At 40.5% G+C, this 27,635-nt stretch overlaps 1 protein-coding gene and 1 non-coding gene across 12 annotated transcripts in view; one reads left to right on the forward strand and one right to left on the reverse strand.

The window, feature by feature from the left end:
• Positions 1–27,635, reverse strand: part of CCDC169 (coiled-coil domain containing 169) — a 70,319-nt gene that overhangs the window by 18,395 nt on the left and 24,289 nt on the right. For all 11 annotated transcript variants that reach the window (XM_073013403.1, XM_073013398.1, XM_007960132.3 and 8 more), the window contains 3 exons: positions 8,728–8,826; positions 8,473–8,526; positions 4,055–4,131 (listed from right to left, as the gene is read on the reverse strand). In XM_073013403.1, the coding sequence (XP_072869504.1) occupies positions 4,055–4,131; positions 8,473–8,526; positions 8,728–8,826 (230 nt within the window). The remainder of the gene's footprint in view (positions 1–4,054; positions 4,132–8,472; positions 8,527–8,727; positions 8,827–27,635) is intronic.
• LOC119620124 (U6 spliceosomal RNA) lies at positions 21,808–21,914 on the forward strand. Its single transcript, XR_005236588.2, has one exon. It is a non-coding gene; the product is annotated as a U6 spliceosomal RNA (small nuclear RNA).

Consider the following 27,635-nt stretch of genomic DNA (forward strand, 5'->3'; position numbering starts at 1 on the left):
ATGTATGTCTTATGTGGCCCTAACTTGGAGAAAACTTTTGGAAGCTTGAGCCTAATTTTCTGAGAATTCATCCCATGAGCTTTATCCCTTTGTTGATTTTGCTTTGTTTTCCTTAGCTAAGGATGAAAGGAGGAAGGAAAGAAGGAAGGAAGGAAGGAAGGAAGGAAGGAAGGAAGGAAGGAAGGAAGGAAGGAAGGGAGGGAGGGAGGGAGGGAGGGAGGGAGGGAGGGAGGAAGGAAGGAAGGAAGGAAGGAAGGAAGGAAGGAAGGAAGGAAGGAAGGAAAGAAGGAAGGAAGGAAAGAAATATATATTAGCCATAAGTACAAATATATGCCAATCCTTATGAATTCTTCTAGTGCATCATTGAATATGGGAGTGGTCTTGGGGACTCTGACAGTATACGAATTCTTCTAGTGAACCACTGAATATGGATGGGAGTGGTCTTAGGGACTCAGACACAGTGGTTATTGGACAAAATGTTGCTACCTCATTAATCTCCACCAAGGAAATTTGCTATACTTGAGTGGCTCTTACCTTGACCTATATTTAAAAAGGATTCTGACTTATAGCTGATTCACATCTTGGCTTAATTTTTTATAGTGTTAAGTTACATATTAATGTTTTCCCCTACATAGGATAAAGTTACTCAGACAAGGATTACCTGAGTAATTCTTCTGTATTTAGGACCAGAAAATTGCGTGTGGATATAACCTTCTAAACTCACAAAACATTTTCCTGGTTTTTTTTTTCTTAAGAGACAGTGTTTTGCTCTGTCAACCAGGCTGGATTGCAGTGGTGCAATCGTGGCTCACTGCAGCCTTGAACTCCTGGGCTCAGGTGATCCTCCCGTCTCAGCCTCCCAAGCAGCTGGGACTACAGTGCACACCATCACACCCAGTCAATTTTTCTAATTTTTTGTAGAGACAGAGTCTTGCAATGTTTCCCAAGTTGGTCTTGAACTTGAGGCCTCAAGCAATCCTCCCGCCTCAGCCTCCCAAAATGTTGTACAACAGGCATGAGCCACTGCACCAGGCCCTCTGTTCTTTATCTATCTTAAATTGGTTTTATTTACATAGGAAAACAGTTTAAACTGCAGTGGCATCTACGTTTATTTTAGTCTCCACTCCAGTGAACATATTTCCTGACTTAAAAGGGTAGGGCTGATGTTGTAATTGTTTAGGCATGCCTTGTCTTATTATGCTTCACTTTATTGTGCTTCAAAGATACTGCATTTTCTTACAAATTGAAGATTTGCGGCAACCCTCTGTTCAGCAAGTCGATCAGCACCATTTTTCCAATAGCATATGTTCATTTCATACCTGTGTCGTATTTTGGTAATTCTCACAATATTTCAAACTTTTAAATTATTACTATATCTGTTATGGTGATCAGTGATCTTTGATGTTACTACTGTAATTGTTTTGGGGAGCCATAAACCATGCCCATATAAAACAGCAAACTGTTTAATAAAGGTATGTATGTTCTGACTGCTCTACCAACCAGCCATTCCTGGGTCTCTCTCCCTCTCTTTAGGCTTCTCTATTCACTAAGACACGGCAATATTGAAATTAGGCCAATTAATAACCCTACTATTGTGCTGAAGTAAAAGGAAGAGTTGCACATCTCTCACTTTAATTTGGCTAGAAATGATAAGCTTAGTCATTTAGTGAGGAAGGTATGTTGAAAGCTGAGATGGGCTGAAAGCTAGGCCTCTTGTGCCAAACAGTTAAGCCAAAGTGTAAATGCAAAGGGAAGATTCTTAAAAGAAATTAAAAGCACCACGTTAGTGAACACACAAATGATAAGGAAGCAAAACAGCCTTTTGCTGACTTGGAGAAAATGTGAGTGGTCTGGATAGAAGAAGACCAAAGAAGCCACAATATTCTCTTAAGCCAAAACCTAATCAAGAGGAAGGCCCTAAATCCCTTCAACTCTATGAAGGCTGAGAGAAGTGAGACAGCTGCAGAAGAAAAGCTAGAATCCAGCAGAGGCTTCATGAGGTTCATGAGGCTTAAGGAAAGAAGCCCCCTCCATAACATAAAAGTGCCAAGTGAAGTAGCAAGTGTTGATGTCATACCTGTAGCTGCAATTTTTTGCTGGAGGAATTAAGTATGTCTTATGTGCTGCAGCAAGTTACCCAGAACTAGCTAAGATCATTGATGAAGGCAATTACACTAACCAACAGATTTTCAATGTACACAAAACAACCTTCTGTTGGAAAAGGATGCCAGCTGAGAAAAAGAGGAAATTCTGGCCTTTTCCATTATTATCAAACCTCTGAAGATTCTGGAAATCCCCCTATCTCGGCCCCACAGTCCATGTGACTTTAAAAAAAAAATGTGGAGGAAACTGTGAAAACCATGTCACCTAGACATTCCTAGCTAGAGAGGAGAAGACAATGCCTGGCTTCAAAGCATCAAAAAAACAGGTTGACTTGTCTAATGCAGCCGGTGACTTTATGTTGAAACTAATGCTCATTTACCATTCTGAAAATCCTAGGAATTATGCTAAACCTAATATTCCTGTACTCTGTAAATGAAACAACAAAGCCCAGATGACAGCACAAGAGTTTAGAGTTTACAGCATGGTTTATTGAATATTTTAAGCCCAGTGTTGAGACCTACTGCTCAGAAAATAAGATTCCTTTCAAAATATTACAACTCTTTGATAATGTACCTGGTTACATCCAAGAACTCTGTGGGAGATACACAAGAAGATAAATGCTGCTTAAATGCCTGTTAACATAACATCTATTCTGCTGCCCACGTATCAAGGAGTAATTTTAACTTTCAAGTCTTATTATTTAAGAAATACATTTCATAAGGTTATATCTGCCACAGATAGTGATTCCTCTGATGGGTCTGGGAGAAAACCTTCTGGAAAGGATTCATCATTCTAGATGCCACTAAGAACACTTGTTATTTATGGGAGGAGGTAGAAAAATGTCAACATTAAAAGAAGTTTGGAAGAAGTTGATTCCAACCCTCACAGATGACTATGAAGGGTGCAAGACTTCAGTGGAGGAAGTAACGGTAGATGTTTTGGAAACAGCAAGAGAACTAGAATTTGAAGTAGAGCCTGAAGAGGTGACTGACTTGCTGCAATCTGACAATAAAATTTGAATGGATGAGGAGTTGCTTCTTACAAATGAGCAAAGAAAGTGGTCTCTTGAGATGAAATCTGCTCCTGGTAAAGATGTTGTGATGTCATTTTTGAAATGACAGCAAAGGATTTCGAATATTCTATGGACTTGGTCGATAAAGCAGCAGCAGACTTTGAAAGGATTATGCCAATTTTGAAAGAAGTTCTACTGTAGGTAAAATGCTATCAAACCACGACACATATGACAGAGACATCTTTCATAAAAGAGTCAATCGGTGCATCAAACTTCGTTGTTGCCCTATTTTCAGAACCTGCCACAGGCACTTCAGCTTTCAGCAACCACCACTCTGATTCATCAGGAGCCATCAACATCAAGGCAAGACCCTCTACCAGCAAAAAGATTATAACTCACTGAAGGCTCAGATGATCAATAGCATTTTTCAGCATAAACTCTTTTAAAATTAAGGTATTTACATTGTTTTTAGACATAATGCTAATGCACACTTAATAGACTACAGTAATGGTATAATGGTATAAAAATAACTTTTATATATACTGAGAAACCCCAAAATTTGTGTAACTCACTTCATTGTGATACTAGCTTCATTACAGTGGTCTGGAACCAAACCCATAATATCTCCAAGGTATAACTGTGTTTATGTCATTGTTAATGGTGTAGTTTTAAGCTCTCCTAGGTACATATTATTTTAGTTTAAAAACTAATATATTATCATGCTTGACGACCAAAAATGTATCTGAGATCTAAAAAAAAAATGTGTATAAATAGTGGAACAGATCACAACTTCTTTAAGTTCTCTTACCATCTGCAATTTTATATTGTTGTTATAAAACCTAGAAGTTCTGCTTCTAAAATATAGTGGACACCTGTTTTGTCAGTGGCATTTATGTGCAAATGTAATTAATTAGAAAGAAAATACGTAGCTAGACTTACGTTTTCACTAGATTCTCTTGCATCCTAGGCAGTTGATCCATCTGTTGCCTTTTAGAAACTTGATGTAAACCAGAACCCTGAAATACAAAAATTTGAGTGTTTATCCTCTTAGTTCATAATTGATTTCAGAAATAAGAGAGATAGTCAATTCTCAATTAACTCTCCCATAACCTGGTTTTTCTGCAGCATATGTAAGAGAAGCTTTTTGTGTGTGAGCTAAGAAGATATTAGATCATTTGATATGAGTGACAGGTTTGGGTATACTGGAACAGAAAATAGAATTCATTCATTCCTTCAGCTAATGTTATGGAGCATCTACTATATGCTGCTACTACATTAAGCACTTAGGTTCAAAGACAAACGGGTCCTAGTTCTATTGGGGAAACAACAAAATAAATAGGTGATTATAATTAAGTGCCTTGATAGAGATGTGCACAGGTGCTTTGTAAGCATACAGGAGATGTAGTTAATTGAGGGTTTGGGGGGCTCCACATGGAAGAGTAGCCAATTAAGAACTAAGGAAAGGATATTCTAGGTAGAAGGAACAGTAAGGACCTCAGGTATAAAGCAGTAGATATATCCAGAAACTGCACATAGCATTTGGTCTAACGGCAGTCTAGGATATTAGCAGGGACAAGGTTGCAGGGACAAGGTTGCAGAGACAGGTACAGCCAAGTTGGAGAGGACCCTATAGAGACCACACCACAGAGCTTTGCTGTGATCCTCTGGGTAATGCAAACTGAAGGTTTTTAACAGGAAATAACACTATTGTATCTGTATTTCAGAATGATAGGCAGCAGAGAAGAAAAATGGGTGCGGCAGAGTTAGTTAAGACTTTGGTAACTATGCTGTTGACATTATATCTAAAGTACTAAATTTAAACCTAAGTACTACATTTAAACCTAGGGAGCCACATTTTTAAATGCACAATAACAGAATTGTCCAAAAAGGCAGCTGAAATACCTGGGCACTCTGGAACCTATGTTATGGGAATGGCTAATGTAACTTAATATTTCAGCTTAGAAAACAAAACAAAACAAAAAACTAAGGGAAGACTGAGAGGCATTTACAAATCTTTGAAAACCTATCTTGCAGGAAGAGTGTAGACTTGTTCTTATTCTTCAGAGGATGTAACTAAAACCAATGGATTTTAAGGAAGTTTCAGGAAAGGAGAATAAGAGGCATCATATGATATTTTAACAATTTTAACAATTAGAACTTCCCGATAATGAAACAGAAGAGCCTCAGATTCCTTATCTGTGAGCTAAAAGCATTATATTCCTCAACCTCTCACAGCCATTGCTAAAATTCTATGTTTACGAGGATAGAAGCTAAAGCTTAAGTTTATTATGTGCTGCAAAAAGCTCTAATTAGTCTTTCTGCCTGACTTTAAGTAATGTAACGTACCTATGTATTAAAAAGCAATGTCCGTAGTGTTCTTATGTTGTGCATATCAGAAGACTCCCAAGAGGGGGAAACTCAGTTTCATTCGAAACAGTGAATCAAGAGTGAGACAAAGCCACAGAGAGGACAGCAGCAGAAGGATAAACAGCACACTCAGCAAATAGCTCTAGTTATCTACCAATGAATCAATTATTTATGTATTCAGCCTGGGAAGAACTGCAAATCATCCATTAACCTTTCCAATCACCATAGTATCTACATGGTTAGAACTGTCCTTCACTATAGAGATTAACAATTCACTCTAGAGTGAAAATCCTTATTAACATTTATACTGGGGACAGGATTAACATCTTCCTGGGAAGCTGTTAAAATAGGCTTTTATCATATGTTCAGTGATCCTGTGGAGTCAGAGTAGGATTATTTCACATAAGTGAATTTTTCAGATAAACAAAGGTAAATGAATGCCTTGGGGACAAAAGACTTTACTTTTAACCTTAAAAGAATCCTTCAACAATGTTTTATATATCACCTTTTTCTTAATAACTTGGGCTTAATATTATGAACATAAATTTCTATTTTATGTTCAGTTCAGTAAAGAATTTTGCATATTTCCTTTTTGCCACTCTTTGTGAAAGGGAAGAGAAAGCATGAGTCACCCTGCCTGACCTCAGGGAGGAACCTACAGCTGAGTGAAGCAAACAGATGTATCAGCAATAAGGGACCAGGAGGAAGGCTAAGGCAAGCAGAAATTATGGTGCCTCTGTCACAGAGAGAGCTGCTCGGAAAATGAGAAAAGAAACATAGGAAAGTGATATTCACCATTTACTGGCATTTAAAACCTACTATGTGCCAGAAACTTCAACCAGCACTGCACATGTATTATTTCTCTACATACTCACAAAACCCCTGCAAGATACTGATACTTCCTTTTCACAGGTGAGGAAGGAAATTAAGGCCCAGAAAGGTCACACAGTAGCAAGTGCAGAGCTGGGATTCAGATTCGGATTTGCAATCCCACTACAGTCTGGTCTTTTCATTACGTCATGGCCCCATCAAGAGGTAGTGTTTGTGCTAGACCTTGAAGGAAGTGGAATTGGCATGTATGAGAAGGAGCACATTCCAAGCACATAGTCTGAGGAAAGGCATAAGGGTGCCTGTGTTCTAGGAGGAATCAATGCATCCAGCCCAGTATCAAGGACCATGAAGTTTGAGCTAATCATCCATTTTACAGACAAGAGACTGCAAGAACTGATCCTATCTTGTCTCAATTTCTTCTTGTTTACCTTAGTCAACACTGCAACACACACTTCCCTTTACCCATGACAGACCTTTCTCAAAATTTTCTAAATATCCCCCTATTAGCTCTAATCCCCAAACCTAATGCCCTTCCTCTCAACCCTTTCATTAATCCCTCTAGATATTCTGGATCAGTGACTAGCAGATTATTCTTCATGCTACTCCCATCCTCAAAATCCTCTACCTCCTTGTCAGACCTAGTTGTGTCTTCAGGACTCCAACCCTCTTTTCGGCTCTTTTTCCCTTGATTGTCGCTGTTGAACTTCTTCACAGCTATATCCTAGACTATTTTTTCTTTTCCCACTGTATATTCTCTCCAATGCATTTCATTCATTCAATGGACTTCACTTTTTTTTTTTTGAGACAGAATCTCGCTCTGTCACCCAGGCTGGAGTGCAGTGGTGCCATCTTGGCTCACTATAAGCTCTGCCTCCCGGGTTCACGCCATTCTCCTGCCTCAGTCTCCTGAGTAGCTGGGACTACAGGCACCCACCACCACACCCGGCTAATTTTTTGTATTTTCGGTAGAGATGGGGTTTCACTGTGTTAGCCAGGATGGTCTTGATCTCCTGACCTTGTGATCCACCCGCCTCGCCCTCCCAAAGTGCTGCGATTACAGGCGTGAGCCACCATGCCTGGCCTGCTTCACTTTCTATATGTTAACAATTTTCAAATCTTTATTTGTTTCCTGAGAGTCATATATCCAACTGCTCTTTGGACACTTCCATTTGGATAATACACACTGAAAACTGAGTTTACATCCTAATCTTAAAACATTACCAAAATAAGATTAATACTGATGACATATTTAAATGTCAGATATTATGCTATACAAATACTAAAAGATGTGGTGAATGCTGTGAAACATTGAGATGGTCTTTTAACTATAACATTAGAAATCATAAATAAAAGAGCTCTGACAAGTTCAAAACAAAAACTCTACAATACCAACAATATCATAAATAAAACTGAAAGGCAAATGAATAGCTTGAAAATAGATGCAACAACTTTCATAACTTACTGATCACCTCCCTGTCCTGTATTTATAAGTACGTACTTCTACCAACAGCAATTCTGATCTCTCAGACCTTACCATGCATTATTATAAAGTGAAGTGCCTCGAATTTCATGATAGCACAGAGATAGCGGCTACCTGTTGGAATTCTAGTGATTAGGGATGAAACTAAAAGGATAATTAAGGAAGCAAATATGAAAAATAATCTCTTAATTTGGAAAGCTGTTATGTCCTTTTTACTTTTTTTTTTTTTTTTTGAGATTGAGTCTTGCTCTGTCATCCAGGTTGGAGTGCAGTGGTGTGATCTCGGCTCACTGCAACCTCCGCCTCCCAGGCTCAAGCTATTCTCCTGCCTCACCTCCAAGTAGCTGGGACTACAAGTGCTCACCACCAGGCCCAGCTAATTTTTGGCATTTCTTGTAGAGACAGGGTTTCACTATGTTGGTCAGGCTGGTCTCAAACGCCTGACCTCGTGATCCGACCGCCTCGGCTTCCCAAAGTGCTGGGGATTAGAGGCTTGAGACACCACACCCAGCCCTTTTTATCTTTTATACAAGTTGTGTATTTTCCTGTCTACCCTCCATATTTAGAAACTTAATCCCAACATCTGCTTCTCTCCCAAACCAAAAACAAAACCTAGAAAAGTGAAAAACGTAATTTATAGTTAGAAGAAACACTTAGAATTTGGAAATAAAAAAGTTACCTGAGACATTTCAGCTAGGTATGTACGGCGTTCATTGTTGATCTTCTGGTAAGCCTATGTGAAGATACAAAAGTAAAGGGTCCAGCATATGAGAAGATTAGCAATACTAGCAAGACTAAGTTAAGGTGTATGTCTCTATAGTGTAGGAAATAGTTTTGTAAGCATTTTGTGATAATTATAGAGTAGGTTTGTAGATAACATTAGAAATAGTGGCAGTTTCAAAGGAATTGCTAAGTATGTAGAGTAAAAACGAACCTTTGATTCTTGTTCCAGTTTAAGTGCATTGTATTTCACTTGACTTTCAAGAGTCCTCTTTTCTTTTTCTAGCTGTTTAAGTAATGTGTTTAAGGATTCCTGAAAATGTAAATAGTAAAATTTTATATGCATTCATGTTCTAAACAAAATAAGAAATGACCATCAATTTATTCACTAGCAAATGCCTTGTATACCTAACATTCTGTGATTTCATAATTCTATGATGTGCACTTTTTTTTTTTTTTTTTCCAGACAGTCTCTCTGTGTCACCCAGGCTGGAGTACAATGGCGTAATCTTGGCTCACTGCAACCTCTGCCTCCCAGGTTCAAGCGATTCTCTTGCCTTATGCTCCCAAGTAGCTGGGATTACAGGCACCTGCCACCATGCCAGGCTAACTTTTTGTATTTTCAGTACAGACATGGTTTCACCATGTTGGCCAGGCTGGTCTCGAACTCCTGACCTCAGCCTGGTCAGGCAGGTGATCCACCTGCCTCAGCCTCCCAAAGTGCTGGGATTACAGGCGTGAGCCACTGCACCGGGCTGATGTGTACTTTTTAAGTAATGGCAATAATCACAATATTTATTGAACCCTAACAATATGTCATGTGTTGTACTAAGTGCTTTTCTTTTTTTCATATTAAACTATCTTTATTTGAAAAACGGTACCATACAAACCTAACACTGTCTATCAAACTTCAATAAGGGCAATTTCAGCATCAACTAATGAACAGTAGCTCAACAAACAAGAGACCAATCAAAAGCGCTTTCAGAGGAGCAGCACTGGCTGATGTTCTGCTGAGGCTGTGGGCATTCAGGAACCGGCTACAGGGAAAACAGAACCAAACCCACTGGTGCTTTGGACCCAAGCCCTCACATCGTGACCTGCCTCCCTCCTGGGAGACCTGGCACTTCCAGGTTCCTTTGGCACTTCCTGGCCCCTGTGGGGGCAGGAACTTGGCCTCACAGTCAGCTGGCTTCTGCCTGTTGTGGTCATTTTTTTTTCCAGAGTGCCCAGAGTGCTCTCTCAGTGGACATGGCAGTCACCCAGCTTTCCTGAGGTGTTTTCTCATGGAAGAGGGTCTTGTTATGAAAACTGGAAGTATCTTTCTTCAATTCTTGGGCCAGTTCTTGGAACAACTTGTAGCAGTGTGATATAAGCAGTTCAAGTTTTCAGGTGCCTTGTGAAGTCTCTGGTCGGGGTCCAGGCAGTAGGTGTCCTCCTCCATGGACTGCTGCTGTGGCCCCATCATGTGTTCTCCATGCAGTTCAGATAGAGTGGGGAGGGTCAGCTACAGCTTCAGGAACTCCCCCTCAGGCTGCGCCCTTGCACCCTGCAGAAAGGCCTGCTCCCTGGCGTGGTGGCTCACACCTGTAATCCCAGCACTTTGGGAGGCCGAGGCAGGTAGATCACTTGAGCTCAGAAGTTCGAGACCAGCCTGGCCAACATGGCGAAACCCCGTCTCTACTAAAAATACAAAAATTAGCTGGCATGGTGGCACATGCCTGTAATCCCAGCTACTCGGGAGGCTGAGAAAGGAGAATCACTTGAACCCAGGAGGCAGAGGTTGAAGTGAGCCAAGATCGTGCCACTGCATTTCAAGCTGGGTGGCAGAGCAAGACTCCATGAAAAAAATGGAAAGGCCTGCTTGCCAACCAGACTTTGGACTTGTCCTGTGAATTCTTTCCTTCTTTGGATTTCTTCCCACAATTGCATTCTGCTTCTCCAACTACCCCTCAGGAAATAAGAAGGATGCACCTATGCTACCATTGTCATCCACAGTCTTCAGAGGAACTTGTGGCCGGGATGCTGGGGGACCCACTATGTCCTTCGCTGATCCCCATTCACTGCCAAGTCCCCATCCTCCACGTAGTCTCTTACCACCCTTGAGCAGATACAGGGCGCTCAGCACGGTGTGGGCCAGGGAGGTCAGTTGTCTCACTCCAGTATTCATGGGCCATTTCATTCTTGCCTTGGTCTGCTCCGGCCTTTCCTTCTTCTCCTTCTTTGCCTGCAAGTGTTGCTTCCATCTTGCAATTTCTTGGCTGGGCAGTTGTGCAGGTTGCTGATGGTCAGTGCTGTCATTCAGATCATCTGCAGTTTGTCCTTAAAGATCTCCAGTGTGCTGTGAAGTGTGAGGGATGTGATTTGCATCAGTCACTTGGGGAAGTTCAGGAGGCCTGTTTTTTCATGCTTTTCTCAGAAGCTCACTGTTTTAGTTTGTTCTCATGCTGCTATGAAGAAATACCCGACACTGGGTAATTTATAAAGAAAAGAGGTTTAATTGACTCATGGTTCTGCATGGCGGGGGAGGCCTCAGGAAACTTACAATCATGGTGGAAGGCACCTCTTCACAAAACGGCAGGAGAGAGAATTAGAGCAAGCAGGTGAAATGCCAGACACTTATAAAGCATCAGATCTTGTAAGAACTCGCTATCATGAGAACAGCATGAGGGAAACAGCCCCCATAATCAATGACCTCCACCTGGTCTCGCCCTTGACATGTGGAATTATTACAATTCAAGATGAGATTTGGGTGGGAACACAGAGCCAAACCATATCACTCAGTCATGTCCTGAAGGGAAGGCCTGCTCATTTCATTTAGAATCCCTCAAGAAGAGGTTTTGGAGCAGTCAAGGACTGACCTCCAGCATGGGTGATACGAGGCCCCCACTGACCTGGGGTGCTGACCACATCTTGGCCCTGGCCTTTCTGTGGACCTCACCCTGGTCTGAACCCCTCTGGGCCGTCTCTTCCCTTCTCACTGTATGTCATCTCCGGATCATAAAGGCCACCACAGCAGCACATGTCCAATCACCCAGAGTGTCCATAGGTTCTCTGGCACTAGTCCTAGGCTGCACATCACTAATTACTACTGCCCACAGGTGGGCCAGCAGAAGCTGGATGGGCATTGTGTGGCAGACAGAGGTACTCTGTGGTTCCTGAGGGCTCTGCAGCTCTGCTTCCATTTGCCAGTGGCCTGTGGGCCAGAGCTTACCACTGGTGTTCTGTCTCTAACACAAACAAGGGCCTATCGACCAGGTAGACCACTCACTGAGCTGGGGGTAGGGGAGGCACCTGGTATTATAGAAAACTGTATTCTTGATTTTGCTGTACAAATAGAAAGTGACATTACTTACGCAATGCCTTGGGGGAGTGGAAAGAGCTCATGGCAGCCCCTAGCTCAGGCCACTCCAGGCCCCATCTAGCCCTACAGCACAGCTACAAGGTCAAAGCAGGGCTATGTCATAGCCCTGTGTCCACGTATAATCATCTCAGGGCAGTGTGGTGGCCACCCCTGGTGAGGCTCATTACCCTAATTTCAAGTTTCCTTCTGCTTCAGGGAAGCCTGGTCCTGCCTACAAAGAGTCTGTCTACCAGTTGGGCATGGTGGCTCATGCCTGTAATCCCAGCACTTTGGGAGGCCGAGGCAGGCAGATCACGAAGTCAAGAGATCGAGACCATCCTGGCCAACATGGTTAAACCTCGTCTCTACTAAAAATACAAAAATTAGCTGGGCGTGGTGGCGCACGCTTGTAGTCCCAGCTACTCGAGAGGCTGAGGCAGGTGAATCGCTTGAACCCAGGAGGTGGGGGTTGCAGTGAGTCAAGATGGCACCACTATACTCCACCCTGGCGACAGAGTAAGACTCCATCTAAAAAAAAAAAAAGAAAAAAAGAAAAACAATCTTTCTAGCTTACTAGATGGAGCTCCTTGTAAAAGGGACTATGTTTTCTTCATCTCCATATCCCCAGTAGCTAGCCAGTGCCCAGTATACACTAAGGGCTCAGTCATTGTCTTATTTTCTTATCTACTCTGACTTAGGACATGTCACTTCCCCTCCTGACCTCCATATTCAGATCTGTGAATGAGTAAGTGGGCAAAGGTCCCTCTAGCTTTAAAATCCCTCCAATATAGAGAGAACTCAGAAACCAGAACCAGAAGCTGAGGAATGGCGAATGGAGCATTTTCCCTGGTGTGATGGATGAGACCATAGATCTGGTTACTAGGGTGATTTTTTGGCCACTTAAAAGTCCCTGCAGAATTTGAACCTAGTTTTCAAATCAGACTCTAGAATGATCTTCAGTGTTGGTGGTTTTGCTTTTGTTTTGAGACTGTTGTTGACACAGCAGCTTCTGGAAATCTTTTTCATGGAGAGTATGGGGGCTTCTTTGGCCAAATTGGGTGGGTGCAGGCTCCATCAACTCGGCAGCTGCTGTCTGGGCCATAGCCTGTCTGCTGAGTCCTGCTTCCCTGCGGAGGTTTTTGTCAGAGGCATCTGAACAAGAGCAACTCCATCTTGAATACAGGCTGGGTAAAATAAGGCTGAGACCTACTGGGCTGCATTCCCAGGAGGTGAGACATTCTTAGTCACAGAATGAAATAGGCTGACACAAGGTACAGGTCACAAAGACTTTGTCAATAAAAGGATGCAGTAAAGAAATGGGGCAAAACCCACCAAAACCTGAGATGGTAACAAAAGTAACCTCTGGTTATCCTCACTGCTCATTATATGCTAATTGTAATGTATTAGCATACTAAAAGACACTTCTATCAGCACCATGACAGTTTACAAATGCCATGGCAACATCAGAAAATTACTTGTATAGTCTTAAAAGGGAAGGAGCCCTCATTTCCAGGAATTGCCCACCCCTTTCCCGGAAAACTCATGAATAATCCACTCCTTTAGCATATAATCAAGAAATAAGCAAAACAAAATAGCCAATCAGCACCCCTGGGGGCTGCTCTGCTGATGGAGTGGCCATTCTTTTATTCCTTTATTTTCTTAATAAACTTGCTTTCACTTTACACTATGGATTTGCCTCTAATTCTTTCTTGTGCAAGATCCAAGAACCTTCTCTTGGAATCTGGATGGGGATCCCTTTCCGTTAACAGTTTCTCCAGACATTACAGTGTGACTGGCCATGTCATCTGTCACAGGTGTGAAAACAATCAAAACCAAGAGCCTGAAGCTGCCGGATGAATGCCTACTGAAGAATCCTGCTCCCTGCAGGCACATCTAAAATGTGTTCCTGTGCTCGGGCCCTGCTCTTTCCAAGAAGGCAGGCTCCAGGGATTCCCAGGATCCCCCTCCCTTGGATACCACAGTCTATGTAGGTAGCAGGACTACAGTGGTGAGAGCCGCCATGATAGTGAGGGCCAAGGGCAGGATGGTCAAATTAGAAGGCAGCGTCCTGCCCCCTGGCGAGGAGCTGAGTCACTTGGCCCCTGTCTCCTCCTCAGAGCCACCATCTTGTTGTGGCTTCCCTCAGGAACATTATGAGCTCTCCCCTAGGAAGTGCTTCTTGGCTTCCCTTTGTTACCGGATGGGAAGTCTTGACTGCGAGTTGTCCAGGTTCTTAGTGTATTGAACAAAGACTTGAACAAAATACTCAAATAAAGCAATGGATGGCAGCGACATAGATTTACTGAAGTGAAAGGACACTCCACTGAGTGAAGCGGGCTCAAGCAAGTGGCTCAAGAGGTCTGAGTATAATGTTCCCTGGGGTTATTAACTAAAATAACTTGATAACACCCTTTAGAGGTTTCCAACTGGTTACACCCTATGCAAATGAAGACAGCCCATGACCAACCAGAGGCTGAAGTGAAGACTTGGCCCAAAAATACGAATCAGAGGCTGAAGTAAAGACTTGGCTTGTGACCAATCAGAGGTTGAAGTTTTCCTTTAGGTTGAATTCCAAGAAGTCAGAGGCAGGTTGGCCTTAGACTCCCTGTCTCCAGACCCTATTCTCCTGCCTCATCTTCTCCAGACTCCCACCAGGTGGTGGCCTCTCTGGCCCTGCCAGGGACTGGGTGCAGGGAGGGGAGGGGTGGCTGACAGGCCTGCCTGAGGCAGGTGGGCAGTTGGTGGCCTTCGGGGATGGCCTGCTCCAATGGAGATGCCTCCTCGCGTGGCCTGCCCAGCCCAGTCCACCTCCATGCCTCTGGGAGCCCTGGCCTAAGTGCGTTTCATAGATTATTTCATTTAATCCTTATTACAGTTGAAATGGCTAATATATTTCTATTTGACTGTTGAGAAGATTGCAGCTTATAGAGATTACATAACTGGCTCAAAGACACGCAGTTAATAATGGTAGAGCTGGAATGGAATCCAGGTAAAATGACTCCAAAGGCCACAGAAGGTAAACAACTATTATATGTGTGTTCATTTTATTGTTACCATTGTAACAAAAGAGGTACAGGCAAAGACATTTAAAGAGGATGTCGTATTGTATACTCTCAGTCAATTTTTATTTCCTGGTGAAAAACTAACTTAGAAATCTATAAAAACAGGATCGAACAAGTATCCAAATACAGGAAAAAGTTTATGGCACCTTTTTTATAAAAAGATGGAATGTAGTGAATTATCTTGATCCACATCAATAATGCCATACATATACATAATTATAAATTGTTAGATAAATGTACAATTAAAATGTATAATTTTTATCTTCCAATCTGAGTTACACTAGTTTCCTGGTATTAGTGAAATAAATGTAAGCAAACCCTTATGTAAAAAACTCCAGCTATTTGTGATGAGGGGTATCTAGGTTAAGGTCTTAGTTTCTAGAACTGGTCTACTCTGTGATATCCTCACAATTTTCCTGATTACCAACCTTTAGTGCCTATTCTACCACTCTACTTCTTTCACTTATTTGGCTTGATAAATAATCTCCTTTTCCTGATCATATTATTTCTCTTTTTTTGTGTCAGTACATCCCTCACAAGCTCTAGAACTTTCTTTTCTGAATGCTACTTTTCATAAGAACCTCCTACCCCCATCTGTTTTAGCTTTTCAGAGAGGACTTAGAAGCACACGGTTTCCTGGGTGTCACATATAGAAATGCAGAAAAGCTTTCAGGAATCTTATAATCCTTCTACCTGGCCAATATTCACTGAGGGCCAAAATCTGTATTGACTTGATGATTGGGGATGAGGAAATCTGGGAAAGACGTACGTGGATGGTCCTATAAAAGTGGGAACAAAGGATGAAATCTCTGTATTACACAGTAATTTTCACCAGAGAGCACCCACTACATAAGAGGCATTAAACCATATGGAACAAAGACTTAACCAGGAGATAGCATCTGGTTTCTGTTTTTGGTCACCCCAGTGGGTAGACAATGAGCTCATGAACAGTAACCACAGTGGCTGAGATGGCGACTTTGCGTTGGCTCAACATAATGGGCTCCTTCCCAGCAAGACTAATCTAGTACTGCTGCTGCTCAATGTCTAGCCTACCGACAAGAGACAACAACATAAGCCACTGTTACTGTGCCATCCTTCAAGATCAATCAGCTGCTTGGTGGCAAGAGTTGATTATACAAGATGCCTTCCAACCTCAAAACAGTAACAATTCATCCTGACAAGTGTTCCTGATACAGTTTTCCCTTTCCTACCACAGTGCCTCAGCCAGCAACATACTTTGGCAATCTATCAGTTCTGAGAAGGAAGTTTGTTTGTTTGTTTGACTCAAAAGGGCTCTTGTTAGGCCAAAAAACAATCTTACCATCCTTTTCAGGTGGGACTGGCTGGACAGTCAACTGGCTGATATCTAAGACTGGCAGCCTAGCATAATTAGTGGCTCAGAGCATATGAGTTGAAGGCAGAATGCTAGGCATAGAGCTAAATTTGTAGCAAAGAAAACCCACACTGCCACTAGAAGATAACTTGTGCCTGTTCTGTAGGAAAGCTGGATTCTTTATGATTAGACTTGCCTCCAGAGCCTGCCCTGTGATCACAGAACTGAACATCAGAAATACACCATTGGGAACTTGCTGTTGGAACTCACTGCAGAGCATTTGTGAGTTTAGGTAAATTCATCAGTTGATTTTAGCCCAATAGACCCAGGTGCCAATTTACTCTAAATCGGCTTAGGTCTGGGTTGTTTAATCATCCCACACTTTTTAGTTTTCTCTTATATTCTGGGAAAACCATTAAGAGATGCCCCTGCTGAGAGACTTTCACATGCAGAAACTTTTTCAGGAAGTTCATAGAGGAATAACTGTCTACTCCTCTAGTGCTGCCCAGAAATGCTTGGCCCCACCCAACTGGAATCTACCACCCAGAAATGACTTATGTTAACAATTAAACCTCCTCTGCCAACACTTCAGCACATAGTGTTCAGATTACCAAATACACAGTTCTTGGGGAGGTATGTGATCTCATCCTTAGACAAAAAGGAGATGAGTGGAAATAATTTTCTAAGGCCAGCCTGACCCACTGTCACATAATGCTATTTGAACTGTACTAGCATGACTGTGCCAGCACCTTATGAATGATGAACACCTCCATCTCCTTCTGGGTGTGAAAGTATGTAATATATTGATTTACTGCTAGATGTAGTCTCCTACTGGCCCTGTCCTGCTAGTCTTGGACGTCTAACATGTGCCACAAAGATTAGTTCTAATACCTAAATAAATACAAGTACTACTAGCTTTGAACTATACCTAGGAATTCAAGTCATGCTTCAAATGTGCTTTTAATTGTGGCTCAAGCCTTCAATCATGAAAACCTGAAGATTCCCTGCTCCAACTGAAAGGATAAAAGTGGCTGGAGGGGTGAAGATTGGTATATACTGGATAGCCCAACATAGATCTTTAAAGAACGATTTTTACCTAGGAAGTATGTTCTGGGCTCTGCTCTGTGCATAAAAGTGCCATCTAACTATAGGTCCAGAGCTAGTGGGCTTGGTTTCTTGAACTGTCTCTGTGCCCAGCTCTGGATCAGTGGTGGTGGTGAGTATCTCTTTTCTAAGAGATACTATTGTTGGCCAGTTTATGTAAGGTCTCCACCTCTAGACTAATGAGCTCTGGGGACATACAAAGCAGTGAAAACTCTTTTGATATAAACATATGATTGAAAGAAGGAGAAAATACAATTTGCAGAATGGGGGGAGTTCTGTCCTAGAAGAAGTCAGAGGGAATGCTGATCAAACCAAACCAAAATGCCCTCTACAAAGGAGATGTTAAAGCCCAGTGTTTGGCCATGGTATATGGGTTTCTGAAAAGGAGTGGGAGAGGGAGGGTTTAATAGAATTAAGCAGTTCAAGGAATTGTGAGGCTATAGTATTTGTTGAATTTACAATCAAGTTCCCTAAAACATTGGTAGGAAAGTAGAGAAAAAAAGGGTTAGAGGTCAGAGCAATAATACACTCATTTGGTTTAAAATTTAATCCCCAACTGATAATTGATCATTTTCAGTAACTCCAATGAGTTCTCACATTCTTGCAAATTAAAGGGAAAAAATCTTCAAGTCAAATTCTCTCAATTATATTGGTCATGATCTAGGTCACTAAATCTATTAAAAGAATCCTTCAAAGAAAAATGGAAGCAGTTGATTTAAATCTCCACAAAGCAAAACTGCAAGATATTTCAGAGCTCATACCTTCCGGAAACACAGCTACTTCTCTAAACACTTTATTCTCTCTTAGATACTTCTTAACAATTATTAGAATTTTAAAAATTATATTAAGAGAATAATTCGGTGAAACAGGGCAAGTTCCAGTCTCTCAAAATAATTCTAGTGATAAAACAAATCCCTGAGACATGACACATCCTCACTATATATATTTGACTAACATCCCTGTTAAAACGTAATTGGGTGATATTTCTCAGGTAGGTATTATTCTTCTTCAAAAATTAATTACACACTAGTATCATGAATGGTTTCCAGTTCCCTTCCCCCAAATACAAATTTGCTCCAGAAGAAAATCAATAAAAGGCAAACATATGCAAGAAGCTAAACGGAGTCATTTTATAGAAAATTAAAGCCCTATGAAATAAACTGCTCAATATGAAGAGCTTTTGAAGGGATAATCAGGGGGTGAGGGAGGTAGTTCAAAATTCTGCTACATGGACGCTTGCTCCAAGAATTCCAAGTTTAGGCTACCATAGTAACGTAGATCAGTTACATAATTTGTTAAATATATTTATAGATGTAAAATGAATCCAACCCTTTTTAGTATAGTTTTAATGGAAAATGTATTCTAAGTTCTAAAAGAAGTTAGCTTACAAATAACTTTCTGGAACACAAATTATTTTTGCATTAAAGATGACCTGAATTAGATGGGATTCAAAACTTTAGAAATTCATACCCAAAAAAAGTACATTCAAATAGCAGTTAAAATTACAGGCAATATGTGATTAACAGCCAAAATGTGAAACATAGACAATAAATACTTCAGAAGTTTTTAAAAGAAGTTGATAAACATGGGCAACAGAGTCCTTAAAATGAGAAGGATTTCGATGGAAAAAGTGAAATGGAAGGAGCTATATATTGGTCACAGGCTTGAATCAGAAATGATTATTTAATGGTAGTGATAGAGCTGAAGCAAAACATTTGAGCAATAAATAAAAGACAAAGTAGGATACCTAGGGAAGGACCTGGATAAAGAAGGCTTAACATGTTAGGCTCAGGAGTCTAAGAACTGGGAGCTGTTCCAAGTTACTAAAGAAGAGACATGATGAAAACATGGACTTAGGAATATTAGTCAAGTGGCAGTCTCTATGACAGAGGATGTTTTCTGTTACTTTCAGGTGTGAATTTGCAATTCTAACTCTTGAGGCTTAAACATTTTTAATATACCTGTACTTCCTTTGTGACTTAGACTATATCTTACTACTGTTGCCAAACTGACTAGATTCCTTGTCTCGTAGCCTAATTTTACAATTCATTCATTTATTCAAAAACTGCCTATGAAGCACCTCTTATGTGTTAGGCATTGTGCTAGGGATAGCACACTAAGAATTACAAACCTAGATCCTGTCCTCATGAAGCTGAGAATCTAATAGGGGATTCAGAATGTGGTCTATCTTGATGAATGTTACATGTGAGCTTGAGAAGAATCTGTGTTCCGGTGGTGTTGGATGGAATATTCAATAAATGTCAATTAGATCAAGTTGGTTGGTAGCACTGTTCAGGTCAACTGACTGCTTATCAATCACTAACAGTGGGATGTTGAAGTCTCCAACTTTCACAATGGATTTGTCTATTTTCCCTACAGTGATTAATCAAAGTTACCATTCAGGTGCACCTACCAGTTTACAATTCTAGCAGTTCTCATTTTAGGTGAACAGATCTCAATTGTGACTATCCACTTTTGTCTGTTTATCCAGATTTCAGGGTAGGAGTTTGCCTTGCAAACACAATTTTCCAATGGGTCCAAGAAAAGTCACTGATTTTCAGTTTGTTCACTGTTTTCTTGTTGTAATGACAAGACTGACAACTTTCAAGCTGTATACATGTTCTAGCTGAAACAAGGAGTCACATACTTTGATCCCCTTTTCTAACTGAAATGAAAAGAATGAATTCTCCAAATCAATGGCTGCATACCCTGTACCTGAAACCTTATTAATCTGCTCCGGCAGTGATATCACATCAGGCAAAGTAGCTGCAATTGAGGCTACTAATTTAAGTCTGTAGTGCCTACAGTTTTTCCCCAAGAGACATCCAGTTTCTGCAGCCATTAGGCTGGCAAATTAAAGACAGCTATGATAGGCACCAGTATATTTGCATCTTTTAAGTCTTTAATTATGGCACTAATCTCTACTGTCTTCTCTGGGATAAGACATGTTTTTGATTTACGATTTTGGTTTGGTGAAGGGAGCAGTTTCAGCAGTCTTTATTTGGTCTTTTCCCTACCATGATAGCTTTTACTTCAGAGATTAGGGACCCATAAGGGAGTAACTTTCAACTGTCAAGTGTATATATTTCAATTATGTACTTGGTGATGGAGATAATTATCACTACAGGGGTAGGGGAGTCTGTGGGCACATTGAGCCCACTGTGATTTGAAATTTGGTCATAGATTTCCACTCTGGGAATCAATGTCAACTCGGACTCTGTGCTCAATCGTCCTTGAGAGCTAGTTATTTCCTTTTCCTCAGTGTACAGTCACCTGTGTAAATGGCCAGAGGTCCCTTTTGGGAGGACTATGGATACTGTCATAACATAAACTTTGACTAGTATTGCAGGGCCCTTCTTAGGAATCCAGCCACTTCTTTGGTCAGTAATTTCTGGTTCTGGAAATTGGTTCAGATCTGGGAAATGAGTAAAAGAATTATGCTTTCTGCTGGGCTGTCCTCAGCCTCCTGCTCCTATGTTTTTGCTTTTCTTTCTTTAACTAGAGCTGCTGAACAGCACCATTCTTAATTGACTTGGCAGCCAGGGGAGGAGGTGGGTGCAGCTCCTGAAGGGGAAACCAGTTGTCTTGTTGGGAAGAGACCTCTACAGCATCTTCCAGCACAGTGGATACTCTTCTAGTCCTTATTAGGGAAGGGTGAGCCACCTCTGCACACCCAGAGGGTCCAGGTAGACTTTTAGAATCCAGATCCTCAGGGGCACCTATCCAGATATCCTATCAGAGTTTTCAGGATCCCTGGTCATCCCTATCAGGGCCCTGCCCTTCACATAACAGACGTACCTGGGCTGAGCATTCAGATGCCTCTGGAGCTCTGCAACTCTCACAATTAGGTCTTTAGCCTATTGTTTCACCCTGTCCACCCTTCCACTACTGGTATAGAGGGCCTCTTATGAAGCTACCACCAAGGCTTTCTGGTTTCACATAGTTGTTAACAGTCCTCAGCCTCTCATCATCCTTATGTAGCTGTCAATAAAACTTAGTAGCAAATGCCTGCATCATGGCTTCTTCCACAGTACTCCACTCCAACAGGACATTTTCCAAGGTCATCATCAGTGCAATCTTTATGAAATGAACTGCCACATTGGGCCAGGATCTACTGTTGTCACATCTACCAATCAGAACAGATCCTCTTCCTGCTACACGGTGAGTGAGCCAGTTACAAATTACCTCCTATTTTCTCATATCACTATTCTTACTCCTAGTTTTAGACTTGGTCTTCTGAGAAGCAGACACTATGATGGGATTACATGTGAAAGGATCATGTCAGGATACACACCCATGTAAAAGGAAATAGGGAGCAGGAAGAGGCCAGGAGAGCAGTCTGACAGTAATGTAAGTCTTAGTTCTAGTAAAGGACAGGGAGAGAAGGTTGGTTGAAAGCAGAAACGTCCTAGGCTGTAATGTAGTCTAGGAAAAGTTTGGCAAAGCCAACCAAGAGTGCTCACATCTGCAGCACATATACTAAAATTAGAATGATACAGAGAAGATTAGCATAGTCCCTGTGCAAGCATGACACACAAATTCATGAAGAGTTCATATTTTTACAAGCTAGAAAAGATTAGAGTCCTATCTTCAACCTCCTTAAACAGAATAACTCTCAGCTAATAATTTTGTATCCAGCAAAACTAAGTTTCATAAATGAAAGAGAAATAAAGTCATTTTCAGACAAACAAATGCTGAAGGAATTTGTCACTACCAAACCAGAACTATAAGAAATGCTAAAAGGAGTTCTAGACCTTGAAACAAAAGCCCAATATATACCAAAACAGGACCTCTTGAAACCTTAAAACTCACAGGGCCTATAAAACAATAACACAATGAAAAAAAAACTATCTAGGTAACAATTAATATGATGAAGAGAAGAGTGCCTTGTATCTCAACATTAACACTGAATGTAAATGGTCTAAATGCTCTGCTTAAAAAATACAGAATGAATTTAAAAACTCACAAACCAAATATCTGCTGTCTTCAAGAGACTCACCTAACATGGAAGGATTCATATAAACTCAAGGTAAAAAGGTACAAAAAGATATTCCATGCAAATAGAAACCAAAAGTGAGCAGTAGTAGCTATTCTTATATCAGACAAAACAGACTTCAAAGCAGTAACACATTAAAAAAAGCAAAGATGGTCAGTATATAATGACAAAAGGATCAATTAAACAAGAAGATATTTCAATTCTAAATTTATATGCACCTAACACTGGAGCTTCCAGATTTATAAAACATTTAAAAATGTTTAAATTTTAAAAATTACTACTAGATCTAAGAAATGACACAGCAATACAATAATGGTGGAAGATGCCACTGACAGCACTAGACAGATTTTTGAGACAGAAAGTCAACAAATGGTGAACTTAAATGACACTCCAGAACAAATGGACTTAACAGATATTTACAGAACATTCTTCTCATCAGCACATGGAGCATTCTCCAAGACAGACCATATGATAAGCCACAGAATAAATCTCAATACATTTTTAAAAATTGAAATCATATCAAGTATATTCTCAGACAACAGAGCAATAAAAGTAGAAATCAACTCCAAAAAGAACCCTCAGAACTATACAAATACATGCAAATTAAATAATCTGCTCCTGAATGATATCTGGGTTAACAATGAAATAAAGATGGAAATTTAGAAATTCTTTGAACTGAATGATAATAATGACACAAGCTATCAAAACCTCTAGTATACAGCAAAAGCAGTGCTAAGTTTATAGCACTAAATGCCTCTATCAAAAAAGGTGAAAGAGCACAAATTGACAACCTAATATCATACCTCAAGGAGCTAGAGAAACAACAACAAGCTAAACCCAAAGCTACAAGAAGAAAAAAAAAATAAAAAGATCGGAGTAGAACTAAATGAAATTCAAACAAAAAAGCCCCAAAAGATCAATGATACCAAAATCTGGCTCTTTGAAAAAACAAACAAAATAGAACATTAGTTAGATTAACCAAGAAAAGAAGAGAGAAGATCCAAATAAGCTCAATTAGAAATGATACTGGAAACATTACAACCAACACCATAGAAATAACAAAACATCATTCATGCCAGGTATGGTGGCTCATGCCTGTAATCCCAGCACTTTGGGAGGCTGAGGCGGGCAAATCATTTGAGGTCAGGAGTTCGAGACCATCCTGGCCAACATGGTGAAACCCCGTCTCTACTAAAAATACAAAAATTAGCCAGGTGTGGTGGTGGACGCCTATAATCCCAGCAACTTGGGAGATTGAGGCAGGAGGATCACTTGAACCAGCAGGTGGAGGTTGCAGTAAGCTGAGATTGTGCCACTGCACTTCAGCCAGGGTGACAGAGCAAGACTCCAACTAAAAAACAAAGCAAAAACCATTTGAGACTGCTATGATTACCTTTATGTGCACAAACTAGAAACCCTAGAGGAAATGGATAAGTTCTTGGAAACATGCAACCCTCCTAGGTTAAATCAGGAAGAAACAGAAACCCTAAACAGATCAATAACAAGCAACAAGATGGAATCAGTAATTTAAAAGTTGCCAACAACAACAACCACCACACCCAGGACCAGTTGGATTCACAGCTAAATTCTATCAGGCATTCAAAGAAGAACTGGTATCAATCCTACTGAAACTATTCCAAAAGACTGAGAAAGAGGGAATCCTCCCTAAATCATTCTATGAAGCCAGTATCACCCTGATACTAATACCTGGAAAGGATTCAACAACAAAAGAAAACTACAGACCAATTTCCCTGATGAACATAGAGGCAGAAATCCTCAACAAAATACTAGCTAACTGAATCCAACAGCACATCAAAAAGATAATGTATTTTGATCAAGTGGGTTTCATTCCAGGGATGCAGGGATGATTTAACATATGCAAGTTAATAAATGTGATATATCACATAAACAGAATTAAAAACAAAAACCATATGATCATCTCAATAGATGCAAAAAAAAGCACTGGACAAAATCCAGCATCGCTTTGTGATAAAAACTCTCAACAAACTAGACATAGAAGGGACTTACTTCAAAATAATAAAAGCCATACATGACAAACCCACAGCCAACATCATACTGAATTGGGAAAAGTTAAAAGCATTCCCCCTGAGAACAGAAACAAGACAAGGATGCCTACTTGCACCACTCCTATTGAATATAGTTCTGGAAGTCCTAGCCAGAGCATTTGGGCAAGAGAAAGAAATAAAGAGCATCCAAATTGGAAAAGAGGAATCCAAACTATTGCTGTTTTCAGATGACATGATCGTATACCTAGAAAATCCTGAAGACTCCTCCCAAAAGACTCCTAGATTTCATAAACAAATTGAGTAAAGTTTCAGGTTGCCAAATCAATGTACACAAATCAGTAGCACTGCTGCACAACAAAATGACCAAGTTGAGAATCAAATCAAGAACTCAATCTCTTTTACAATAGCTGCAAAAACAAAACAAAACAAACAAATAAAAAAACTAGGAATATACTTAACAAAGCATGTGAAAGACCTCTACAAGGAGAACTACAAACCACTGCTGAAAGAAATCACTGATGACACACACACAAAACGAAACGCATCCCATGCTCATGAACTGGAAGAATCATTGTTGTGAAAAGGACCATATTGCCCAAAGCAATGTATAGATTCAGTGCAATTCCCATCAAAATACCAACATCAGTTTTCAAAGAATTAGAAAAAAAAATCCTAAACTTCATATGGAACCAAAAAAGAGCCCAAATAGCCAAAGTAATCCTAATCAAAAAGAACAACTCTGGAGGCATCATATTACCAGACTTCAAATTATACTACAAGGGTATAGTTACCAAAACAGCATGGTACTGGTATAAAAAACAGGCACATAGATTAATGGAACAGAATAGAGAACCCAGGAATAAAGCCAAATACTTACAGCCAGCTGATCTTCGACAAAGCATACAAAAACATAACTTGGGAAATGGACCCCCCTTTTCATAAATGGTGCTGGGAAAACTAGCAATCCACATGTAGAAGAATGAAACTGGATCCCTATCTCTTACCTTATATAAAAATCAACTCAAGATGGATCAAAGACTTAAATATAAGATCTGGAAGTATAAAAATTCTAGAAGACAAGGTTGGAAAAATTCTCATAGACATTGGCCTAGGCAAAGAGTTCATGACTAAGATGCAAAAAGCAAATGCAACAAAAACAAAAATAAATGAGACCTAATTAAACTAAAAAGCTTCTGCATAGTAAAAGGCATAATAATCAGAGCAAACACACAACTCACAGAATGGGAGAAAATATTTGCAAACCACACATCTGATAAAGGACTAGAATCTAGAATCTACAAAGAACTCAAACAAATCAGCAAGAAAAAAAAAATCCCATCAAAAAGTGGGCAAGGACATGAATAGATATTTCTCAAATGAAGATATACAAATGGCCAACAAACATATGGAAAAATACTCAACATCACTAATCCTCAGGGAAATGTAAATTAAAACCACAAAGATGCTACCTTACTCCTGCAAGAATGGCTATTAAAAAGTCAAAAAACAATAGATGTTGGCATGGATGTAGGGAAAAGGGAACGCTTATACACTGCTGACGGGAATGTAAATTAGTACAACCTCTATAGAAAACAGTATGGAGATTCCTTAAAGAGCTAAAAGTAGATCTACCATTTGATCCAGCAATCACACTACTGGGTATCTACCCAAAGAAAAAGAAGTCATTATACAAAAAAGACACTTGCACACATATGTTTTTAGCAGCACAGTTCACAATTGCAAAGGTGTGGAACCAACCTAAGTGCCCATCAGCTAACAAGTAGATAAAGCAAATGTGGTTATATATACACCATGGAATACTACTCAGGCATTAAAAGGAATGAAATAACGTCTTCTGCAGTAGCTTAGATGGAATAGAAGGGTAATATTCTAAGTGAAGTAACACAGGAGTAGAAAACTAAAAACTGTATGTTCTAACTTGTAAGTGGGAGCTTTACTGTAAGTACACAAAAGCATACAGAGTGATATAATGAACTTCAGAGACCCAGAAGCGGGTGGCTGGCAGGGAAGGAAGGGATAAAAAAAACTACACATTAGTGGCCGGGTGTGGTGGCTCATGCCTATAATCCCAGCACTTTGGGAGGCTGAGGCGGGCGGATCACAAGGTCAGGAGTTCAAGACCAGCCTGATCAACATGGTGAAACCCCGTCTCTACTAAAAATAGAAAAAAATTAGCCGGGAGCGGTGGCGCATGCCTGTAATCCCAGCTACTCAGGAGGCTGAGGCAGGAGAATTGCTTGAATCCAGGAGGTGGAGGTTGCAGTGAGCCAAAATTGTACCACTGCACCCCTGCCTGGGTAACAAGAGACTCCATCTCAAAAAAGAAAAAAACTAAAAATAAAATAAAATAATAATAAAAACGACACATTAGGGACAATGTACACTACTTGGGTGATGAGTGCACTAAAATCTTAGAATTCACCACTGTATAATTCATCCATGTGACAAAAAGAAAACACACACACACACACACACACGTACCCCAAAATGTATTGAAATAAAAACTTTTTGAAAAAAGCCATCAGGGAACTTGAAGTCTAAGTCAGCTGATAATGGAGTCCCATGCTTCGCAGGAATGGGTCTGCCTTAGTAGCTCCACTGCACTTAATCATAGGCGGAGAATAGCCCTTAGGAAGTATAAACCTGATACAAAAGTAGTAACACACGTAAAATTTTTTTGAAGCCCAGCACCTATGGTCCTCAATTAACCTTCCTGTCCTGGGAAGTCTGTGAGGTTCATTGTTGGGTCACCATACTAACTTTTCTATTTTTTTAAAATTATTTTTTCTCTTATTTTTTCTTCCTATTTCTTCCCATTCAACATGCTAACTTTTCTAAAGGGCATTTCAGGGTTTTTGCTGAAGAATACTCTAATCTCCTAACCCTTAACGTTTAATCCTAGCTGCCGGTTTCATGGAGTAGGGCAGAAGAGAGCTGAGAGTTCCATTATTCAAACTGCATATTTTCATTTGATCCCATCATTCTTAGACCTCTGTCTCACTCACACTTCTCTGTGTCTGAAACTCCAGAGTACAAGAGCTATTGCAGTTTAATTTCTCCAGAAAATAGACTCCTAACTGAAGGAGAGTATCCTGGCTGCATGGCATGGCAGAGGGGTCCCAGTGACCAACTGCTCCATGTGTTCATCTTCAACTGTCTCCCAGTTCTCAGCTCCTTTCTCACCCCCATCTTCTTCCATATCTGCCAAGTTCTAAAGCACTAAGCAGGTCAGAAGAGTG

The sequence above is a fragment of the Chlorocebus sabaeus genome, chromosome 3 (genome assembly GCF_047675955.1).
Source record: "Chlorocebus sabaeus isolate Y175 chromosome 3, mChlSab1.0.hap1, whole genome shotgun sequence".
In the NCBI taxonomy this organism is placed as follows: Eukaryota; Metazoa; Chordata; class Mammalia; order Primates; family Cercopithecidae; genus Chlorocebus; species Chlorocebus sabaeus.